The sequence below is a fragment of the Lissotriton helveticus genome, chromosome 12 (genome assembly GCF_964261635.1).
Source record: "Lissotriton helveticus chromosome 12, aLisHel1.1, whole genome shotgun sequence".
Classification (NCBI taxonomy): Eukaryota; Metazoa; Chordata; class Amphibia; order Caudata; family Salamandridae; genus Lissotriton; species Lissotriton helveticus.
In genome coordinates, this window is record NC_136073.1 from 886,876,390 (window position 1) to 886,897,547 (window position 21,158).

At 49.3% G+C, this 21,158-nt stretch overlaps 1 protein-coding gene across 1 annotated transcript in view; it reads left to right on the forward strand.

The window, feature by feature from the left end:
• Window positions 1–12,698: 12,698 nt before the first annotated feature.
• ACTL6B (actin like 6B) overlaps window positions 12,699–21,158 on the forward strand; it is a 173,348-nt gene continuing 164,888 nt past the window's right edge. Inside the window, exons 1-2 of the mRNA XM_078671622.1 lie at window positions 12,699–12,832; window positions 18,645–18,721. Coding sequence (XP_078527748.1) covers window positions 12,808–12,832; window positions 18,645–18,721 — 102 coding nt within the window. The 5' untranslated portion in view covers window positions 12,699–12,807. The remainder of the gene's footprint in view (window positions 12,833–18,644; window positions 18,722–21,158) is intronic.

The following is a 21,158-nucleotide window of genomic DNA, read 5'->3' on the forward strand; positions in this document are numbered from 1 at the left end:
GAAGTAACCCGGGACATTCAATCCCCACATGTATATTTTCTTAAGTTGCACTTACGTGCTTAAACGTTGTGGCAACATTAAAATACGTTGGTTCCATACACAACCTGTCTGTGTCTCATTACTTACTCAGAAATAGTTGTGTGTAATCTCCTCACGTCTGTATCTGCCATCACTTGGTGTTGGCACTCCAGCAGGTTGTGGTTCAGGCATAGCAACCTCGTCGTCATGATCCTCAAAGTCTGACAACTCCACCTCTGTGCCCTTCTTCACGGCAAGGTTGTGCAACATGGCACAGGCAGCAATGATTTTACAGCAGGTGATGGGGGTATACTGACGGGCACCTTCACTCTTATGCAGGCACCTGAACCTGCTCTTCCATATACCAAAGGTACGCTCCACAATATTTCTTGTGCTCTTGTGGGCCCTGTTATATATCCTTTGGCTGGGTGTTGAGGGGTTGAGGTAGGGGGTGAGGATGAAGGAGCGAGGGCATATGCACTGTCCCTTAAAAGGAAATCGGAGTACATTACTCACATGCATACATGTACTACTTTCTGCAATAGGTGTCAATGGGGTCACACACTGTGTCTTACCTAGCAGGTATCCTTCACCAAATTCCCCTGCTGTCAGCCGTGCATAGATACCGCTGTTTTGAAATATGAAGGAGTCGTGGGAACTCCCAGGAAATTTTGCCACAAGGTCAGTGATGGCGCACTTGGCATTGCAGATCACCTGCACATTGATGGTGTGGGTGGACTTTCTATTCCTATATATGTATTCGGTGGCAGCAGGGGGACAAATGGGAATGTGGGTGCCATCAATGCAGCCAATGATATTGGGGAAATGCGCCATCAGATAGAAGTCAGTTTTTGTTTGGAGCAGTTCAGCATGGGTTGCAGGGAAAGTTATATACTGGTCCATCCTCTGTACCATGGCATCAAGGAATTTGGTGAAAAAGCGTGACAAGCTGCTCTGGGTCACCCTACCTACCACAGCAACCACACTCTGGTAACTCCCAGACGCAAGCAGGTGTAGGCTGCACAGCACCTGCACGTGGGGTGGAGTGGCGTGCGCCCTTGGGTTAGTGTGCTCCAACAGTGGGTGGAGGTCCCTGATGAGGTCCAAGATGGTGTCTGGGTCCAACCTGTACCTCTGGAGAATCTCTGGCTCTGTGAGCATGAACAAGGTGATCCTCTGTCTGTAGACCTGCTCCTGTCTCAGCCATTCCCTCTCTCCTTCCTCCTGTAGCCGTAGCCGCCTCGCAATGACATAGAATGCCGCCATTGTGAAAAAAGTATTGCATTTTGGGTCCTTTTTTATAGGCTGCACCTGGTTACCACCTGATTTCAATCCATGGTAAATACAGACTCTTAAATACCGAATTTCAAGCAAATTCGGTATTTAAGAGCTTACCTACATCTGAATTTTCAATTTTACCAATTCTTATTTACCGATTCGGTATATTTACCGATTCGGTAAATTTACCGAATCGGAATGTTTACCGATTCGGTAACTTTACCGATTCGGTAAATTTACCGATTCGGACGATTTTCAGTCCCCTACATCCCAAATGCACAATACCGGTCGGAAACGGACGAAAATACCGATTTTTGGCCGTTTCCGACCGGTATTGGGCTACCTACATCTGGCCCTAAGTTATTTGTTTTCTTTCAGCATGTTTTCCAGCTTTCTCCCTCGAGTGTGCGGCTTCCTTCCTGCTAAACATCTAGATCTCATATCTGCTCCACGTTCCTCCCTCTCCCCCACCGACAAGTTCCTACATTACTTTCCCCACACCTCCATTGCTTTTATTTATTTATTTGGTGTTTTATATAGCGCAAACATGACCCTAATAGGGTAGCAGAGCACTTTACATTCACATAACTTACCACTCAGAACAACACGAACACCTTGCAGTTTCAATAAATCTAATCGGTATACATTAAGTTACCAGCAACAGTTATGCTACAAAGTCATAAATTAGTTGTACATTGAATTATGAGAGAAACATTTGTGCATGACATTCATATGTTTAATATTTATTGTTTTTTCCTTGGGCCCATCCTCAAGCGCCCCTGTTGGGCTGTGGTGGGTGCCAAATGTGAATGATGTTGAGCAAGCCAGTGAATGAGGAGGGCTGACACAAAGCCCCACTATTTATCTATATATGTATTTATTTTCATTTTTGATTTTCGCCCTAGTCAAATATTTCAACTTCTAACTTTAGTTCTCTAAGTCCCAATCCACTACAGGAGAGAGTACACTTCTAATGCCCTCGGGACCTCAGGGGAGGCACTGAGAGACTCACTGGCTGTCAGGCAGAGTCCAGTTGCCATTGATGAGTTGGGAAGCTGCAGGAAAGGCCTCCTGTAGCTTGTTCTGTTCCTGTAACCTGAAGAGGGGGTCAACCTTATGACCCTTGGAGACCACTTCTGTGTCTTTGATACAAGAGGGATCAGGTCCAGTGCTCTTCTCGGGTTGCAGACTGCAGATTCACTCCTGATCTTCCTCAGGTCCTGGAGTGCTCTGAAGCGGGTACCTGCATGTGTCACATTTATGCATGGCACAAGGTAATAGGTGCTAATGACCTTGGGGATGCCCTAACCAATGGAGTAAAGTTTTCCAGAGCTATCTCTACCCACTTTGGGTATGTTAAAGATGGCCAAAGTCTTAGGCCACCCTAACCTTGGGCTCTGAGGGTGTGTGGGGGGGGGATGCACTATAGTAATACATATATAACACAAAACACAATATATAACACAAAATCTAGTTTGAGGCAGTCCCTGTACCCACAACAACCTCAGAGATAGGAGTCTGGTAGAACAAAGCTGAGGTTTCAGCAACCAGACAGTAGATACACACAAACTGCTTGCCAAGTTGTTTCTCTCCTTTGAAGTGTGCCCCAAATATTATACTTAACTCCAGCAGACCTGTCAAACAGGCTGTGACATTGTAATGTCAAATAAAGACAAACTGTGGTTGGCTGTCTGGCTTTTGGGGGCAAAATAAGGGCCCTGCTCAAATTCCAGCTAACATTTTCCTGTTTTAGGGGAGGCCTCTATGAAGTGCGCCCCGAGTGTCATATACAAAACCCCAGCAGACCCGTCAATCAGGGTGTACATTCAAGCAGGATGTGACACTTTATTGTAATTAAAAAAGTTCCTCATAGTGCTACTCTGCGTATTCTGTCAAGTTCAGATGGGTCATCTCTGCTCATTCAGGTCAGCCTATTGTTTGTTCACACTTCATTAACACCTATCCAAATGATAATTACTGGCTGGCAGAAGTGGGAGAGCTAAATGCAGACTTAGCGTTCAGGGACTTCTGAAATGATCAAATGTAACTTTCTAAAATGCCCCTTTCCAAAATATTTATTACAAATTCTACTTCACCCATGAATTTGGCTTACAATAAACATTTCAACAAGTCCAAATATTAACCTGTATCCTAGCCAGAGATAACATGTATAACGGCTAGGGCGCTCGACCTCGGACCTGAGGATCTGGGTTCGAGTCTCGGTAACGACGCCAAACATCCTGTGATTCAGGGCAAATCACTTAATCTCCCCATGCCTAACAAAAATGAATGTGTGTCTTCACGTAACGTAATTGGTGCTATGTAAAGCGCTCTGATACCGGATCCAGTTTGGGTCAAGTTTGCGCTATATCAAATTCTGCAAAATAAAAATAAAAATATCCCAGTGGTTTCCTATGGAACAGTCAGCCCTGCTGCAGTGAAAATGGGTTTTAGGGCCTTTTCAAAATAAGGACGTATTTAACATTAAACCTTTACATGCCCTTCTAAACACCATGCACTCTGCCTGATGTGCAATATGTCCAGGAGACCTATTCATATTTGAAATGAAGAGTTAGGCCACTCAAAGTTTAAGACCGCGCAGCAAGGCAACAGTGGTAGACCTGGAGACATGCTTTACAGTTCCACTTCAGTGGATGGCACAGTGGGTGCTCCGGTCTAATGGTAGTATTTAATTTACATGCTCAGGGTACACGTGATACCATATACTAGGGGCACATGTGCAAAACATATAACCAATAGGGTTAATATAAATTGTATCATGTTGAAAGGAGGAGCACACTAGATAGTGGCAGTAAAGTGTACAGAGTTCTATAGCCATGAAAAATAGGGTTCAGCAAAAATAAATCAGGTGTGATCCTGCAGAAAGGGCAAATTTCCGACACCCTGCATATTGTCTTCTGTGACATGGTATTTTTGCAGGAATTAGAAATAAACCAAGGCTTTTAAAACGCATGCCAATCGCACGCATTGTTTTTATATTAAAAAAAAATGATTTGTGGGGGGAGACCCCCACCCCTCCAACTTACCTTAAATGCGCTGTATTCGCATGTATTTTAAATGCATATCTGCGGTAAAAATATCTGCGCTAAAAAATGCGTTGTAAATGTTTAACAAGGTAAAAACCTTGTTGTAAAGTCTGTTTCCCCTTGCCAAAGCCCTAGGTTTCATTCTTCACTGCCTCGCTGGTTGCCATAAAGTACCCCTTATCCTGTAATTATTCATGCTTGTTATTCTTTTTTTATGACGATATTGCATGTATCGCCTACCTTCCATCCTTTTGTAAAGCGCTCTGATATCCTTCGGGATCTTGTTCGCGCTATATAAAACTATAAATAAATAAATAAAATAAGTATCCATTTATTATGTTCAGCGACACACTCGCATGTAACCAGGCAGCCCTTCAACTTGTTTCACAGCAAAGAAATGTAAAATAGGAATATGTGCCTGTTAGAAATGGGAATTTTGGCAGGCTAGGGCATGTGGCAAAGCCAGGCAGAAACCACCACTCTAGTCAGGATAAGGGAGTTACACTCCTAAAATAACCCCTGCTCACCCCCTTGGTAGCTTGGTACGAGCAGTCAGGCTTATCTTAGAGGCAGTGTGTAAAGCATTTGCACATACCCAACAGTAATACAGTGTAAGCACTACAAAAGGACACCACACCAGTTTAGAACAATAGCCAATCTTTCTATATTCAAGACAAAAACTGTAAGAATCCACAATATAGTACTTTAAAAATCTACAGTTATCAAAATACGCTTTAAAAACAGTTCCTTGATGTCGATAGCTCCGTCCGGGGCTATCACAGGCCCGTGAGCAAACAAATTCAAACAATTCAAGTTGGTTGTGGCGTCGCGACCAGCTACAGTGTCGGGAAAACCCACAAACAGTACCTGTTAGAGATGCAGGGCGCCGAGGCCCTTGAAGACACTCGTCTTGCAGGTCGACCTCCTTTCTGTTGGGATCAGGAGCGCTGCTGTCGGCAGGCGTCGGGTGCTGTGGTGCAAAGTGCAGCAGTGTGGCGTGCGGTGCCCTCAGGTCGCGGTGCGAGCAGCGGCTTGGTGGCAGTGTCAGATGGCGTAGTCCGTGAGACCAGGGTCACGCTGGGAGGTGAAAGCGGTGCTCGTCACGGTGCTGGCAGGTCATGGTGCAAGCAGCGTCGTTGCTGGAGCGCTGTCGTCGGCTAACGAACAGAAGTCAATGTTGCCGGCATTGGTAGGCCAAGGCTGCGGTGCGGGATGAGGACGGTGCGTCGTGTAACTTTACGAGCGGTGCCCTCGAACCATGGTGCAAGCAGCGGTGTCGAGAGGTAGCGTCGGGGAGGCCAAGGCGTTGTCGTGAAGTGAGGCGGTGCGGAGTGAGGTGCCCACAGGTCGCGGTGCGAGCAACGGCTCGGTGGCGGCATCAGCAGGCATCATCGGTGAGACCAGGGTCGCAGAGCAGCGTTGCGGCGCTGCTCTCTGCAATGTCCAGGCTTTGGCGTGAAGCGAGGCAGTGCAGAGTGCGGTGCCCACAGGTAGCGGTGCGAGCAGCGGCTCGGTGGCGGCATCAGCAGGCGTCGTCGGTGAGACCAGAGTCGTGGTGCCGCGTTGCAGCGGTGCTCTCTGCGGTGCCCAGGCTTCGATATGAAGCGAGGTGGTGCGGAGTGCTGTGCCCACAGGTCGCGGTGCGAGCAATGTCTCGGTGGCGGCGTCAGCAGGCGTCGGTGAGACTAGGCATTGCGGCAGTGCCCTCTGTGGTGCCTTCAGGACACGGAGTAGGCAACCTCGTCATACACGTCGTCAAGTTGCTTTTCTTCTGTCGCAGCACAAAATACACAGTCCCAGTGCTGAGGGCAGAAGAGCTTGAAGTCTTTGCTGTTCTTGAGACTTCTTGAACAGGGGGCAAGCTCTACCTCAAGCCCTTGGAGAAACTCACAAAAGTAGATTGCAGAAAGTTCAGCCCATTCCTTTCACTGCCCAAGACAGAAGCAGCCACTGTAGGCCAATACAGCAAAGCACACAGCAAAGTGGTAGTCCCTCCTCAAAGCTTCTCCAGTTCTTCTTCTGTGCAGTCTTTTTGCTCCCAAAGAGTTCTAAAGTTCAGGGGTCTGGGCCCCAGTATTTGTATCCATAAATCCTTTGATCCTCTAGGCAGAGGGTGTCTATGCCCAGCCAGAACCAGTTCTGCCTTCTCTGGTGGGATTTCCCAGCAGGGGGTGGAGACGGCATTGCCAGAGGCAGACCAGGCCCTTTGAGGTGTAAGGAAATCTCCCTCTTCCCCCATCGCAGCCCAGGTCTATTCAGCCCTTTCCTGACCTACCTAGACTATCGAGAGCCACCCTTGCTTCTTTGCCATCTGTCGTCCAAAACCCAGACAAGCAATCCACATTCCAGCAACGGCACACAGGATGATTGAGCAAGGAAATACCTACTTCCTAAAAGTGGTATTTTCAAACACAGAATGTAAAAAGCACCTTTACTAAAAGATGCATTGTTACATTCTGAGTTCCGGCATACTACATTTTTTTCCACACCTAGTTCCCAGGGCCAGTTATGTTTATAAGATGTTATAAACAAACTTCCCATTCTGTCTTATGGCGAACAGGTAGCATTGCAATAGTGAAAAACGAAATGGGCTGTATTTCACTCTCAGGACATGCTACACACACCAGGGCATGTCCTACCTTTCACATACACTGCACCCTGCCCACAGGGGTACGTTGGGGCTACCTTAGGGGTGCCTGACATGTAAGAAAAGGGAAGGTTAGGGACTGGCCAGTGTGTGCATTGGCCAAGTCGACATGGCAGTTACAAACTGAGCGCAGACTCTGCAATGGCAGGTCTGAGTTTACCTTTTTAGGGCTACTCTCGATGGGGGGGCACAATCAGTGTTGCAGACCCACTAGTAGCATTTGGTTTACAGGCCCTGGCATACTCAGTGCACTTTACTAGGGACTAACAAGTAAATCAAATACCCAATCATGGAAACACCAATCCAAAACACAATTTGCTCAGAGAGCATACGTTCTTTAGCACTGATTAGCAGTGGTAAAGTGCCCAAAGTCCTAAAACCAACACAAACAGGTCAGGAAAAAATAGGAGGAAGAAGCAAACCTTTTGGCGATAACTCTGCAAAAAGGGCCATTTCCAACAGTGCCAAATAAATTATCTCCTCCCATCCAGATTACTCAATAGATTGAAAATGGTTGTCCCTTCACTACTTGCTCTTCACACACCTGATCTCAAGTTTTTCTACCTCAACCTTATCACTTTCCCACCCTGTAGAGCCTGTAAACACAGTGCGGTACCTGCTGCAGAGATCTGCGTATAACCTCTGTCCGCCGTTCCAACATGATGCCCAGGCATGGTGGGTAAAACAAGCTCTGTTTTAAACTTTCCAAACAGATGACTGTGTGTTGCAAAAGATCAGCTGCTATTGGTGCATTTTAATAGGTTTTCTTGTATGGCGCTTGAACCAGGCAGTATCCAAGCGATATGGTTGGTGGTTCCCGAAGACTTTTGTTGTTTTTGTTGTTATGCGGCCCAGTTTTATTTGTTGGTGAAAAGTGGAAGGAGTATGCATAGTCAGTAGCCACACGAGTGCTTTAAATAACACCATTCTTCCAGTTAAAATAAATCACTGGTGAAGTAGTAGTGTCCCTTTTGACTGGCTGTGACATCACAGTAGGATTGTGAAAGAAGATGACATGTTCTACTTTTGAAGACAAAATACTACACTACAGAATATTAATGCAAAAATACCTGGCAAATAATACAATTAAAACTAATAACAAACAATCTCTGGCAAAGCCAATAGGTCTCAGCTTTAAAGGGTTGAGCTGTTGGCTTTGTCAAGGCATGCTGGCACTGAAATGCATCGAAATGCAGGGCTGGCAATATTGGAAGGAGGTTTGTCCCAAAGAAAGCCCATTCTGAGATAGTCACCAATGCGCACTTGTACATTGTGAGGTATGCGTATGCATGTGTCGTAACGCAAGGTGGTCATTTTAATTTAATATTGTAACACTGAGGATGGCCAGGTTAAAACAGTAAGTTACCAGGTAAAAAAAGCCTAGACTGTGCAAAAAGTGAAAAATGGGAGCAAGAGAACCAGGCATGCAACTGCTGGGCCCTCCCCAATTTTTTTGAAATAGCACTGAGAGTGGGAAGGGGCAGCGAATAATGGACGAGGGTAGGGGAAACTGCTCACAGTGAGAAAATGAAAGAGAAAGGGGCCCAGCAGATGGCATCACTTGGCACCTGCCTGGCCCTCGTTGAACATGGGGAGTGGAGTGTGGGGTTGGGAGCAACAAGACAGCATGGGGTTGGGAGGACTTGAGTGCAAGAGAGAATAGAAACACATGCACGCCCATGAAGTGCCCCATGACAAATAAAACATAGGTACCTCGCGTATGCCTTGAAAGCACACCAATGGTCCTATGAGAACACCGTGAGACCTAAAGCTCCCTGGACGGGGCGAACACAAGAACAGGAGGGAGAGCCATTGAAGCAGGAGCAGGGATGGGAGATAGAAAACAAAGCCATCCAATCACAAGCAAAAGGTTGTCCTGCAGACCTCTCTAGGTTCATGTGATGTATTGGAAAGGAAAGGTCTTGCCAACAGACAGATAAAGCTGTCTGTAGCTGGAACCTACAAAGAGATCAAAGGAACCTGGGTTATGCATCTGTTTCACTAATCCTCTATGGTTCCCGGAGTAGCGTGCTACTCGCCGAAAAAGCGCTTCGACGCCTCGTCAGGGGTAGTAAGCGCTATATAAATGCAAATACAATACAATACAATACAATATTCATAATATTGACCTTTATTGCAAAGTTCACAGCAAAATATGTCATCTCTGGGCATTTTGACAAGAGAAGTTCTTCTTATCCAGCACAACTTTACTCATTTTAATGAGCTCAAAAGGATGAAAGACAGAGTTAACCCTGTAGGATTTGAACCTGTAGGTTATAGGCAGATCTTGGCGTGGGGGGCAATATCATACTTAAATATATCCTGAGACCTGCAGATTAACTTCCCGGAAGCAGAGCTCAGCCCAGTGTCAGTGGCATAGAAAGAGCCACTGCAACCCTTGCATTGCGGGGGCCCCGAGCTCCTGTGCACAGGCAGCGGGCCCCTGGCCTGAGAACTCCTGACTGGATCCAGGGAGGGCCCGGGGGAGGGGGGGTCCCTGTACTGTGCAGGGGTCCCCGTAAAGTTTCGTAACGTCACTGTCCAGTCTCATCTTATGGTTTTTGGGGGCCCTATACAGAACAAATTTTAATTTTATTACACATTTCCTGTTAATTCAAGCCCGCATGATGACAAACAATGCTAAATTATATGTTAAACTTTAACACAGTTGAAATATGTCTTGCTTGGGACCCCCATTTTTTTAATGAGATACAATAAAAAGACAGTCCGAGATGAAAGAAGGCAGTGGGAGAGAGTGGTCAGATAGAGAAATAGGATAGACAGAGGTCAAATAGAGAAAATAAATCCGTTTTTTCAAGGGGGCCCTTTGGAAGGTGGGGGCCTTGGGCAATTGCCCACTTTCCCCATGCAATAAACTGTCTTTGGCTCAAACCACTATTAAAAAGGTACATTTTAACTCCAGCCACGATCTTGCATCTACAGATAGCATAGCACATCCCACACAACCAGGGTTGGGTTAGGATAAAAAATAGGCCGGGTACCCTAAAAAAGTGGGTTTGATTTGAGGATTGCACCTTTTCACAAAACACTGCTTCAGTGTTTTAAGTGTTATGAAAAGTAGGGGGTGAGGAGGTTCTCTAAAAGAGACGTGTTTTCTTAACTTCACTGAGAGAAAAAAAAATGTTGCCAGGACTCTGTGCATGGATTAGTTCACAATGGTGACCCACACCTGAATATAAACTAGCTCGCTTCGCCTCAAGCCCCCTGCCCAATCTGCACACATTTATGCGCTGGGCCAGGGAGAGACTGGGAATGACACCTCTGGCCTGTTGGTAAAACGGAGGTAATAGAAGCCCATCTGCCTCCGGGAAGGCCGCTCAAGCACCCACTGGGCCCCTGGCGGCATCTGACCATCACAGACACAGCCCAAATCATCCTCCATGCTGCCTAGAACAGCGGCCCACAGATGCAACTCAGATACCGGCCCATCACCCATTGGCCGAGTGCAAGCCGTACCAATCTGACAATGCACGCAGCCACAGAAACAGATGCAGAGGTCGAGCCTTCTCAAACATGGCTCCCAAAGCATGGAACGACCTCCCACTCCACATCAGAGCCTCAGAGTTTAATTTACTATTCCAACTCCAGTCCCCGTGGACACTAGGGATGGTGTTGGATAGTGAATTAAACTTATTCCCTATCCTAGAGCGCCCCCAGCGCAATGCGTTGTAATGGTTTGCGTTGTAAAAGTTGCGTCGTAAAGGCACTGCGTGGTAAAAGTTGCGTTGTAAAGGATGTTTCCCGTGGTAAAAGCATGCGTTGTAATGTCATACATCCCAGGGCACAAGTCCTAAAAAAAATAAGTGGGGGGACTAACCTAGTTAATGAGTATGCAAGTGACATCAAGGGGTGTTACATCATAAGAAGTGACATCAGATATGAAGCCCTTGTATATATGTTTAATGTCTATCATGAGTTCATTGGAGCACAATTCGAGTATACAGGGAAACCCTCCTGATTTTGGCAGAAGATTCACACTTTTGTAAGCCACACATAAAAGAATGTGGCCTTTTGTTAGTATAAACTTCCTCTACCCATAGTGCTTTACAAGAAAAAATAGTGATATTTAAATAATTACAACACCTCCTCAGCGGTAGTCAGCACTATATAAATGGTATTTTGTGTAGATACTGGGAAAGACCAGCACATCTGACATTCTTACAGCACAGGCATATCGACCTAAATGGAATCTGAACAAAGTGAAAAGCTGCCTCTCTCAAGTATGTGTGAAGTGCTAACAAGGTGTGAGCCTTTGTTTCCCCTCTGCTGCGTTTGCTTCTAGGTGTGAGGCTCCTGACTGCTGTCAAAAGGAGGCCTGATGACCCCTCAGATTCGGCCTTTGTTATGGGCCCAGCAGGAGTCTGAAATAAGAGAGCTGCCTCCCGCCAGCAGGTTGTTATGGATTGAAAGCAGATAACAACGCGCAGGCTCTGCTGAATGTGTCCCGGTGCTTGCAAATGACACCGGGACAAATTCAGCATATTTTTCAGTGGGGCCCAACCTCTTGGCAGGGTGGTGGGTGGACGCCGTCCAACCGCGTGTACCCCCGATTTGTGCCCTGGTGCTAAATAAATATAGATACAATGACATCATGCCAGGGATAGGACATGTGAGATACAGGTACTGTAGCCCAGTTTAACAGGCACATTCTTTTATTTTAAAAGTTTTATATAGCGCTAGCTAGACCCGTAGGTATCAGAGCGCTTCATATACACACTGTGAAAAACAGAAGGGCATTACATTCCGTAGAAGGCTGGCAGTAAGTAAGCAAACCACGGATAAAGAATACAGCAAGAACAATAAATAACTGTGCAACGGAGGGGGAGGGAATAAAAAGAAAACAAGGTGATTAGCATAGTTCTTTCACCAACCATCCATTTTACCTGGATTGACTGTCACACACACTCTCTCTCTTTCTCAGTATTCCTCTCCCCTCCCTCCTAGAATTGACTCCTACCGATCTTTCTGGCCATGGAAGCCGTGAACAGCAAGTTATATAGGTCTCTCTACAACAGGCACACTAGCCTACCGAGCATGCTTATTAGAGCTCGAATTGTGAATTCCTCTGATTGCAATTCAGTACTTGGGATACACACATATCTGGAGCCTGGACAGGAACCCACCGAGCAGCCTTTAAATTGGTTTGATTGCATTGCATGCTTTGGCTAACTGAAATGAGCTTGAGCCTGTAAAATGAAAAAGGAATGAGTAACCGGTGCATGAACCCACTGAGCGCTCTCTTTCTGAGATTCCGATTTTGGAGGAGCGCGTTGTCCGCAGGCCTGTGCATCAAGAGCACCGACCCACAGACCAGTTTTCTGGTCCTCTGTGCCATGCATCATGGCAGCCATCCCTCCAGGAGCATCTTCTTCCTCCCTCCCAAACAATGAGGACCCTGGTGCCGTCGTGACGTCAGGGCGCGACGTGTGACGCCCCTCCCCGGAGGCCGCGAAAGCCAGACGTCTATTTTAATGCACATATTTGTATTTACAGATATATTTATATATTTTTATCACATTTTCTTCCTCCCTTGCCGGGCGGTTCCTTTAAGAGCCCGAGAGGTGCGAGCTGGAACAACCCGCCCACTTCCTGCCGTCAGCCAATCGGAAGCGTCGACCGTCGGTTGTCCTGTGCTGTGATTGGCTAGAAGACAGGGTCATTCTCCAAATTTTTTTGGGGGTGGGGGGAGGAAAGAGAAATTGGGCTGTGCATCCAGCCAGCCTTCCTCCAGCTGCTTCTGCATCATCATCATCATCATCAGCAGCTGCAGCTGCAGGGCTGCCGGGGCCGGCCAGGATGAGCGGGGGCGTGTATGGAGGAGGTAAGGCAGCACAGGGCCTGGGGGGTGCACCCTCCATGCACAAGGCTTGTGCACAGCTCTGCAGGGCGCCTCAGGCGCGAGCTGCAGCAGCACTGCTATTACAGGGCTGGGAGCCACACCTGGGAGTGCCTGTGCACCTCAGATCTGTCCTATGCCATCTCTGCTATTGCAGCACAGGGACCCACACACACCTGTGCAGCTCTGACCTGCCGTATGCCATCTCTGCTATTGCAGCACAGGGACCCACACACACCTGTGCACCTCAGCCCTGCCCTATGCCATCTCTGCTATTGCAGCACAGGGACCCACACACACCTGTGCACTTCACACCAGCCCCTATGCAATCTCTGCTATTGCAGCACAGGGACCCACACACACCTGTGCACCTCAGCCCTGCCCTATGCCATCTCTGCTATTGCAGCACAGGGACCCACACACACCTGTGCACTTCACACCAGCCCCTATGCAATCTCTGTTATTGCAGCACAGGGACCCACACACACCTGTGCACCTCAGCCCTGTCCTATGCCATCTCTCCTATTACAGCACAGGGACCCACACACACTTGTGCACCTCAGCCCTGTCCTGTGCCATCTCTGCTATTGCAGCACAGGGACCCACACACACCTGTGCACCTCAGCCCTGCCCTATGCTATCTCTCCTATTGCAGCACAGGGACCCACACACACCTGTGCACCTCAGACCTGCCCTATGCCATCTCTGCTATTGCAGCACAGGGACCCACACACACCTGTGCACCTCAGACCTGCCCTATGCTATCTCTCCTATTGCAGCACAGGGACCCACACACACCTGTGCACCTCAGACCTGCCCTATGCTATCTCTCCTATTGCAGCACAGGGACCCCCACACACCTGTGCACCTCAGACCTGCCCTATGCTATCTCTGCTATTGCAGCACAGACACACACACATACACCTGTGCACCTCAGCCCTGCGCAATCACTCCTATTGCAGCACAGGGACCCACACACACTTGTGCACCTCAGCCCTGTCCTGTGCCATCTCTGCTATTGCAGCACAGGGACCCACACACACCTGTGCACCTCAGACCTGTCCTATGCTATCTTTCCTATTGCAGCACAGGGACCCATGCACACCAGTGCACCTCAGACCTGCCCTATGCTATCTCTCCTATTGCAGCACAGACACACACACACACCTGTGCACCTCAGCCCTGCCCTATGCCATCTCTCCTATTACAGCACAGGGACCCACACACACCTGTGCACCTCAGCCCTGTCCTGTGCCATCTCTGCTATTGCAGCACAGGGACCCCACACACACACCTGTGCACCTCAGACCTGCCCTATGCTATCTCTCCTATTGCAGCACAGGGACCCACGCACACCTGTTAACCTCAGCCCTGCCCTAGGCTAACTATCCTATTGCAGCACAGGGACCCACACACACCTGTGCACCTCAGCCCTGCCCTATACTATCTCTCCTATTGCAGCACAGGGACCCACACACACCTGTGCACCTCAGCCCTGCCCTATGCTATCTCTCCTATTGCAGCACAGGGACCCACGCACACCTGTGCACCTCAGCCCTGCCCTATGCTATCTCTCCTATTGCAGCACAGGGACCCACGCACACCTGTGCACCTCAGCCCTGCCCTATGCTAACTATCCTATTGCAGCACAGGGACCCACACAAACCTGGGCACCTCAGCCCTGCCCTAGGCTAACTATCCTATTGCAGCACAGGGACCCACACAAACCTGGGCACCTCAGCCCTGCCCTAGGCTAACTATCCTATTGCAGCACAGGGACCCACACAAACCTGGGCACCTCAGCCCTGCCCTAGGCTAACTATCCTATTGCAGCACAGGGACCCACGCACACCTGTGCACCTCAGCCCTGCCCTATGCTATCTCTCCTATTGCAGCACAGGGACCCACACACACCTGTGCACCTCAGCCCTGCCCTATGCTATCTCTCCTATTGCAGCACAGGGACCCACACAAACCTGGGCACCTCAGCCCTGCCCTAGGCTAACTATCCTATTGCAGCACAGGGACCCACGCACACCTGTGCACCTCAGCCCTGCCCTAGGCTAACTATCCTATTGCAGCACAGGGACCCACACAAACCTGGGCACCTCAGCCCTGCCCTAGGCTAACTATCCTATTGCAGCACAGGGACCCACACAAACCTGGGCACCTCAGCCCTGCCCTATGCTATCTCTCCTATTGCAGCACAGGGACCCACACAAACCTGGGCACCTCAGCCCTGCCCTAGGCTAACTATCCTATTGCAGCACAGGGACCCACGCACACCTGTGCACCTCAGCCCTGCCCTAGGCTAACTATCCTATTGCAGCACAGGGACCCACACAAACCTGGGCACCTCAGCCCTGCCCTAGGCTAACTATCCTATTGCAGCACAGGGACCCACACAAACCTGGGCACCTCAGCCCTGCCCTAGGCTAACTATCCTATTGCAGCACAGGGACCCACACAAACCTGTGCACCTCAGCCCTGCCCTATGCTAACTATCCTATTGCAGCACAGGGACCCACACAAACCTGGGCACCTCAGCCCTGCCCTAGGCTAACTATCCTATTGCAGCACAGGGACCCACACAAACCTGGGCACCTCAGCCCTGCCCTAGGCTAACTATCCTATTGCAGCACAGGGACCCACACAAACCTGGGCACCTCAGCCCTGCCCTAGGCTAACTATCCTATTGCAGCACAGGGACCCACGCACACCTGGGCACCTCAGCCCTGCCCTAGGCTAACTATCCTATTGCAGCACAGGGACCCACACAAACCTGTGCACCTCAGCCCTGCCCTATGCTATCTCTCCTATTGCAGCACAGGGACCCACGCACACCTGTGCACCTCAGCCCTGCCCTATGCTATCTCTCCTATTGCAGCACAGGGACCCACGCACACCTGTGCACCTCAGCCCTGCCCTAGGCTAACTATCCTATTGCAGCACAGGGACCCACGCACACCTGTGCACCTCAGCCCTGCCCTATGCTATCTCTCCTATTGCAGCACAGGGACCCACGCACACCTGTGCACCTCAGACCTGCCCTATGCTATCTCTCCTATTGCAGCACAGGGACCCACACACACCTGTGCACCTCAGCCCTGCCCTATGCTATCTCTCCTATTGCAGCACAGGGACCCACACACACCTGTGCACCTCAGACCTGCCCTATGCTATCTCTCCTATTGCAGCACAGGGACCCACACACACCTGTGCACCTCAGCCCTGCCCTATGCTATCTCTCCTATTGCAGCACAGGGACCCACACAAACCTGGGCACCTCAGCCCTGCCCTAGGCTAACTATCCTATTGCAGCACAGGGACCCACACAAACCTGGGCACCTCAGCCCTGCCCTATGCTATCTCTCCTATTGCAGCACAGGGACCCACACACACCTGTGCACCTCAGCCCTGCCCTATGCTATCTCTCCTATTGCAGCACAGGGACCCACGCACACCTGTGCACCTCAGCCCTGCCCTATGCTATCTCTCCTATTGCAGCACAGGGACCCACGCACACCTGTGCACCTCAGACCTGCCCTATGCTATCTCTCCTATTGCAGCACAGGGACCCACGCACACCTGTGCACCTCAGACCTGCCCTATGCTAACTCTCCTATTGCAGCACAGGGACCCACGCACACCTGTGCACCTCAGCCCTGCCCTATGCTATCTCTCCTATTGCAGCACAGGGACCCACACACACCTGTGCACCTCAGACCTGCCCTATGCTAACTCTCCTATTGCAGCACAGGGACCCACGCACACCTGTGCACCTCAGCCCTGCCCTATGCTATCTCTCCTATTGCAGCACAGGGACCCACACACACCTGTGCACCTCAGACCTGCCCTATGCCATCTCTGCTATTGCAGCACAGGGACCCACGCACACCTGTGCACCTCAGACCTGCCCTATGCTAACTATCCTATTGCAGCACAGGGACCCACGCACACCTGTGCACCTCAGCCCTGCCCTATGCTATCTCTCCTATTGCAGCACAGGGACCCACGCACACCTGTGCACCTCAGCCCTGCCCTATGCCATCTCTGCTATTGCAGCACAAGGACCCACGCACACCTGTGCACCTCAGCCCTGCCCTATGCTATCTCTCCTATTGCAGCACAGGGACCCACGCACACCTGTGCACCTCAGACCTGCCCTATGCTATCTCTCCTATTGCAGCACAGGGACCCACGCACACCTGTGCACCTCAGACCTGCCCTATGCTAACTCTCCTATTGCAGCACAGGGACCCACGCACACCTGTGCACCTCAGCCCTGCCCTATGCTATCTCTCCTATTGCAGCACAGGGACCCACACACACCTGTGCACCTCAGCCCTGCCCTATGCTATCTCTCCTATTGCAGCACAGGGACCCACACAAACCTGGGCACCTCAGCCCTGCCCTAGGCTAACTATCCTATTGCAGCACAGGGACCCACACACACCTGTGCACCTCAGACCTGCCCTATGCCATCTCTGCTATTGCAGCACAGGGACCCACGCACACCTGTGCACCTCAGACCTGCCCTATGCTATCTCTGCTATTGCAGCACATTTTTCTTTTTTTTTAATGCATCCCGTTTGCCTTGAAGGAAAACGGGCTGCATATAAAAAACAGCTTTATTTAAAAGCAGTCACAGACATGATGGTCTGCTGACCCCAGCAGGCCACCATCCATGTGAGTCCTAGACATTCCTAATGGGGTCGCAGATTGCGCCTGCCTCGTTAATATTAATGCGGCATGCAATTTGCGACCCCATTAGGAATCGCAAACCGTGTCTGAGACACTGTTGTGCATCCCAATTTGCGAGTCGCAAAAGCGACGCAAATAACAAGTCGTAAATTGGTGGGTCGTACATCTGGCTCTTAATCCTCACAGGAATCAGCTTTTGTTATTTCAGTGCTAGGGCTAACACAGAGGTCTCCAGGACCACCCCCATTATGCTGGTGCTGGGAACCACATCCTGCTCTGTCAATGCAGCACCATACTGCCCTAAGAACCCTTTGCTGAGTCATTTCTGGGACCCTACTCGAGTTCTTGTAGGATGACTCAACCTAAAAAAGGGCCACTGAAAAAACGCGACAGGGGAGGCCCAAATTATGCTTCAGGGTTGACTGAATTATATGTTGAAGAAAAGACAAATTATGCTGTGTAATGCGGCACATTTAATTTTAGCATTCCCCCATTATTTTGAAATGTTTACACTGTAACACTATCTGGTCAAAGGTTTCACCTCATTAGTACTACATTGACACCCAAATACAGAGAAAAGCAAGAGACATGTGACCGGTCGATCTTGACATGCTTTTTGTAACTTTTGAGCCAGTGTACACAGCAGATGATGAATTATGTGGCAAACGTGGCAAATCGATAACTATGTGCAAAATGCTGTGGCTACAGAATCGCAGAATTCCAGTAGCCCTGACCATAACATACTGTGCACATGCCAGTCTGTTGTCCAACACTATTCCAACTCACCTCAACCCTAGCCTGCAGCACAACCTGTCATACCTGTACAGCAGCTGACCCAGCTCTGCCAAGGCACCTCACACCACACCCGCTTCACTCACAGTTATTCATTTTGTGGAACTAAGACTAGCTTTGTGGTTACTTTTATCCAGTTTATTTTTCATAATTTATTATGCAGACTTATGCTCACTCATTTGTGGAACTGTGGGGGAGTGGGTTCTGATCTGTTTTGCCTCTTCCTGACTTTTTATTTCTTTCCCTCTTCCCCTTCACTTTTCCCCCCGCCTCACCCCACCACCCTCTTGTCTCTGGTCAGATGAGGTGGGCGCCCTGGTTTTTGACATCGGCTCTTTCTCCGTGCGGGCAGGCTATGCAGGCGAAGATTGCCCAAAGGTCAGTTTTATGCACTTTTACTCTCTCTCAGTTTGGTTATGTGGTCATCACTCAACTCCCAAGTTCACTTTGTGTTTGTATTTGCCTGAAGTGATACAGTGGCTACGGTGCAGAAGGTAGGGAGTGTGTAGTGTCGTGTGATCATGTGCAGTACGACCCTTGTGGTCCTCGTCGGATTCCTTACAAAGTTATGTAATCAGTCGGGAGGTATCTGGGTGTGGTCAATAAAGATTATAATGTAGTACGTTCAGTTAACGGTTGCATGCCAAAGAATAAAGACGTGTGTTACAGAGCTCCATGTGTGGCGTGGTCATTTGCATGCTCCCCGGCTAGGGAGGATGCCACAAAGGTCAGTCTGCTAAAAGTTAGGCAAAAGTAAAGTAGCCTGGCATTCCCTCTCAGAATGCCGTAGGGGCACCAGATCTGTGGCAAGGGGGCAATTGCTTGCATTCCTTTTAGGTGGGGGGCTAAGGGGCTGGCTCTCAGGCCGGGTGATGCTGTACTAAGGTTTTGCATGTCTTTTCCTTTGGTTAATGCCTTCTCAGTGAAGGAGAGGGCATGTTCCAGGTGAAGAGTGAGATGTCCTCCATAACGGCAGAACCTTCCAAGCTTGATACTATTTTTCTACACATCACTATGCAGTCAGGATGGGTGGGAGCAAACAAATCTTGCCTTATAATAATGTCTGTTTTTACCTGATCTCTCATGTACTGTGGCACTACCCGCTTCCTCTGGGTTTGCCATGTTACTGTACCGTAGCTGTGTTGTGCCCTCGAGATAACACCACTCGCCATGAGACCTCACAGTTCATTTCATTCATTCATTCAGTCAGAGGGGTAGCCGCCAATGACATCAGACCCTGAAGAATAGAATTTGCATTTCTTCAGGGCCCACCCTGTCTTCTCACACTCCCAGACCATGGTGAATTACGTCCCCTCAACAGGAATTCTTTTTTTCTCCAGGTTTATTCTCAGGCGGATCCTCACCTTTCTAGGTTCAGAACCTGCTCAGAGCATGCTTCCAGGCTGAGAAAAGTCCTAGGGCTGACAGTCTAAGAGACTTGGACGGGCGATGTGTCCAAGCGACAATAGTATGACGCATGGGAGCACTTTTAAACAGGAGCTGGACGACAGCTCCCCAAAAATAAATGCATCATTCAGAGCTGGCTGAACCCGTAAGACCTCAATCTGTGGAGACCAAGGCTTCCAGTTAGACATCTATTCACCCTGTGGCACAAAGTTGAGAAGTTGATAGAGCACATAGCAGGGTCAAACGTGAGTGCTTCACACAGGCAACAAAACAGGGCAAGGCCAGAGACTGGTGAGAGGGATAGGATGGACGTCGTCCAGCACAGACTATCTGGCTTAAGGTGATGAGGTAGGCTTTGTCAGAGGGAAACTCCAGTCCTGTAGGGCTCTCCATTCATGAAACTCCAGCGTAAGTCCTGTAGCGGTCTCCATTCATGCAACTCCTGTGGAAGTCCCGTAGAGGTCTCCATTCATGAAACTCCAGTGGAAGTCATGTAGAGGTCTCCATTTGTGAAACTCCAGTTGAAGACCTGCAAAGGTCTCCATTCATGAAACTCCAGTGGAAGTCATGTAGAGGTCTCCATTCATGAAACTCCAGTGGAAGTCATGTAGGGGTCTCCATTCATGAAACTCCAGAGTAAGTCCTGCAGAGGTCTCCATTCATGCAACTCCTGTGGAAGTCCCGTAGAGGTCTCCATTCATGAAACTCCAGTGTAAGTCCTGTAGAGGTCTCCATTCATGAAACTCCAGTGGAAGTCATGTAGAGGTCTCCATTCATGAAACTCCAGTGGAAGTCCCGTGGAGGTCTCCATTCATGAAACTCCTGTGGAAGTCCCATAGAGGCCTCCATTCCTGAAACTTCAGTGGAAGTTCTGTAGAGGTCTCCATTCATGAAACTCCAGTGTAAGTCCTGTAGAGGCCTCCATTCCTGAAACTTCAGTGGAAGTTCTGTAGAGGTCTCCATTCATGAAACTCCAGTGGAAGTCCCGTAGAGGTCTCCATTCATGAAACTCCAGTGTAAGTCCTGTAGAGGTCTCCATTCATGAAACTCCAGTGTAAGTCCTGTAGAGGTCTCCATTCATGAAACTCCTGTGGAAGTCCCATAGAGGCCTCCATTCCTGAAACTTCAGTGGAAGTTCTGTAGAGGTCTCCATTCATGAAACTTCAGTGGAAGTCCTGTAGAGGTCTCCATTCACAAAACTCCAGTGGAAGTCCCGTAGAGGTCTCCATTCATGAAACGCCTGCGAAAGTCCAATAGAGGTCTCCATTCATTAAACTCCAGCGGAAGTCCCATTGAGGTCTCCATTCATGAAACTCCAGCGTAAGTCCTGTAGCGGTCTCCATTCATGCAACTCCTGTGGAAGTCCCGTAGAGGTCTCCATTCATGAAACTCCAGTGGAAGTCATGTA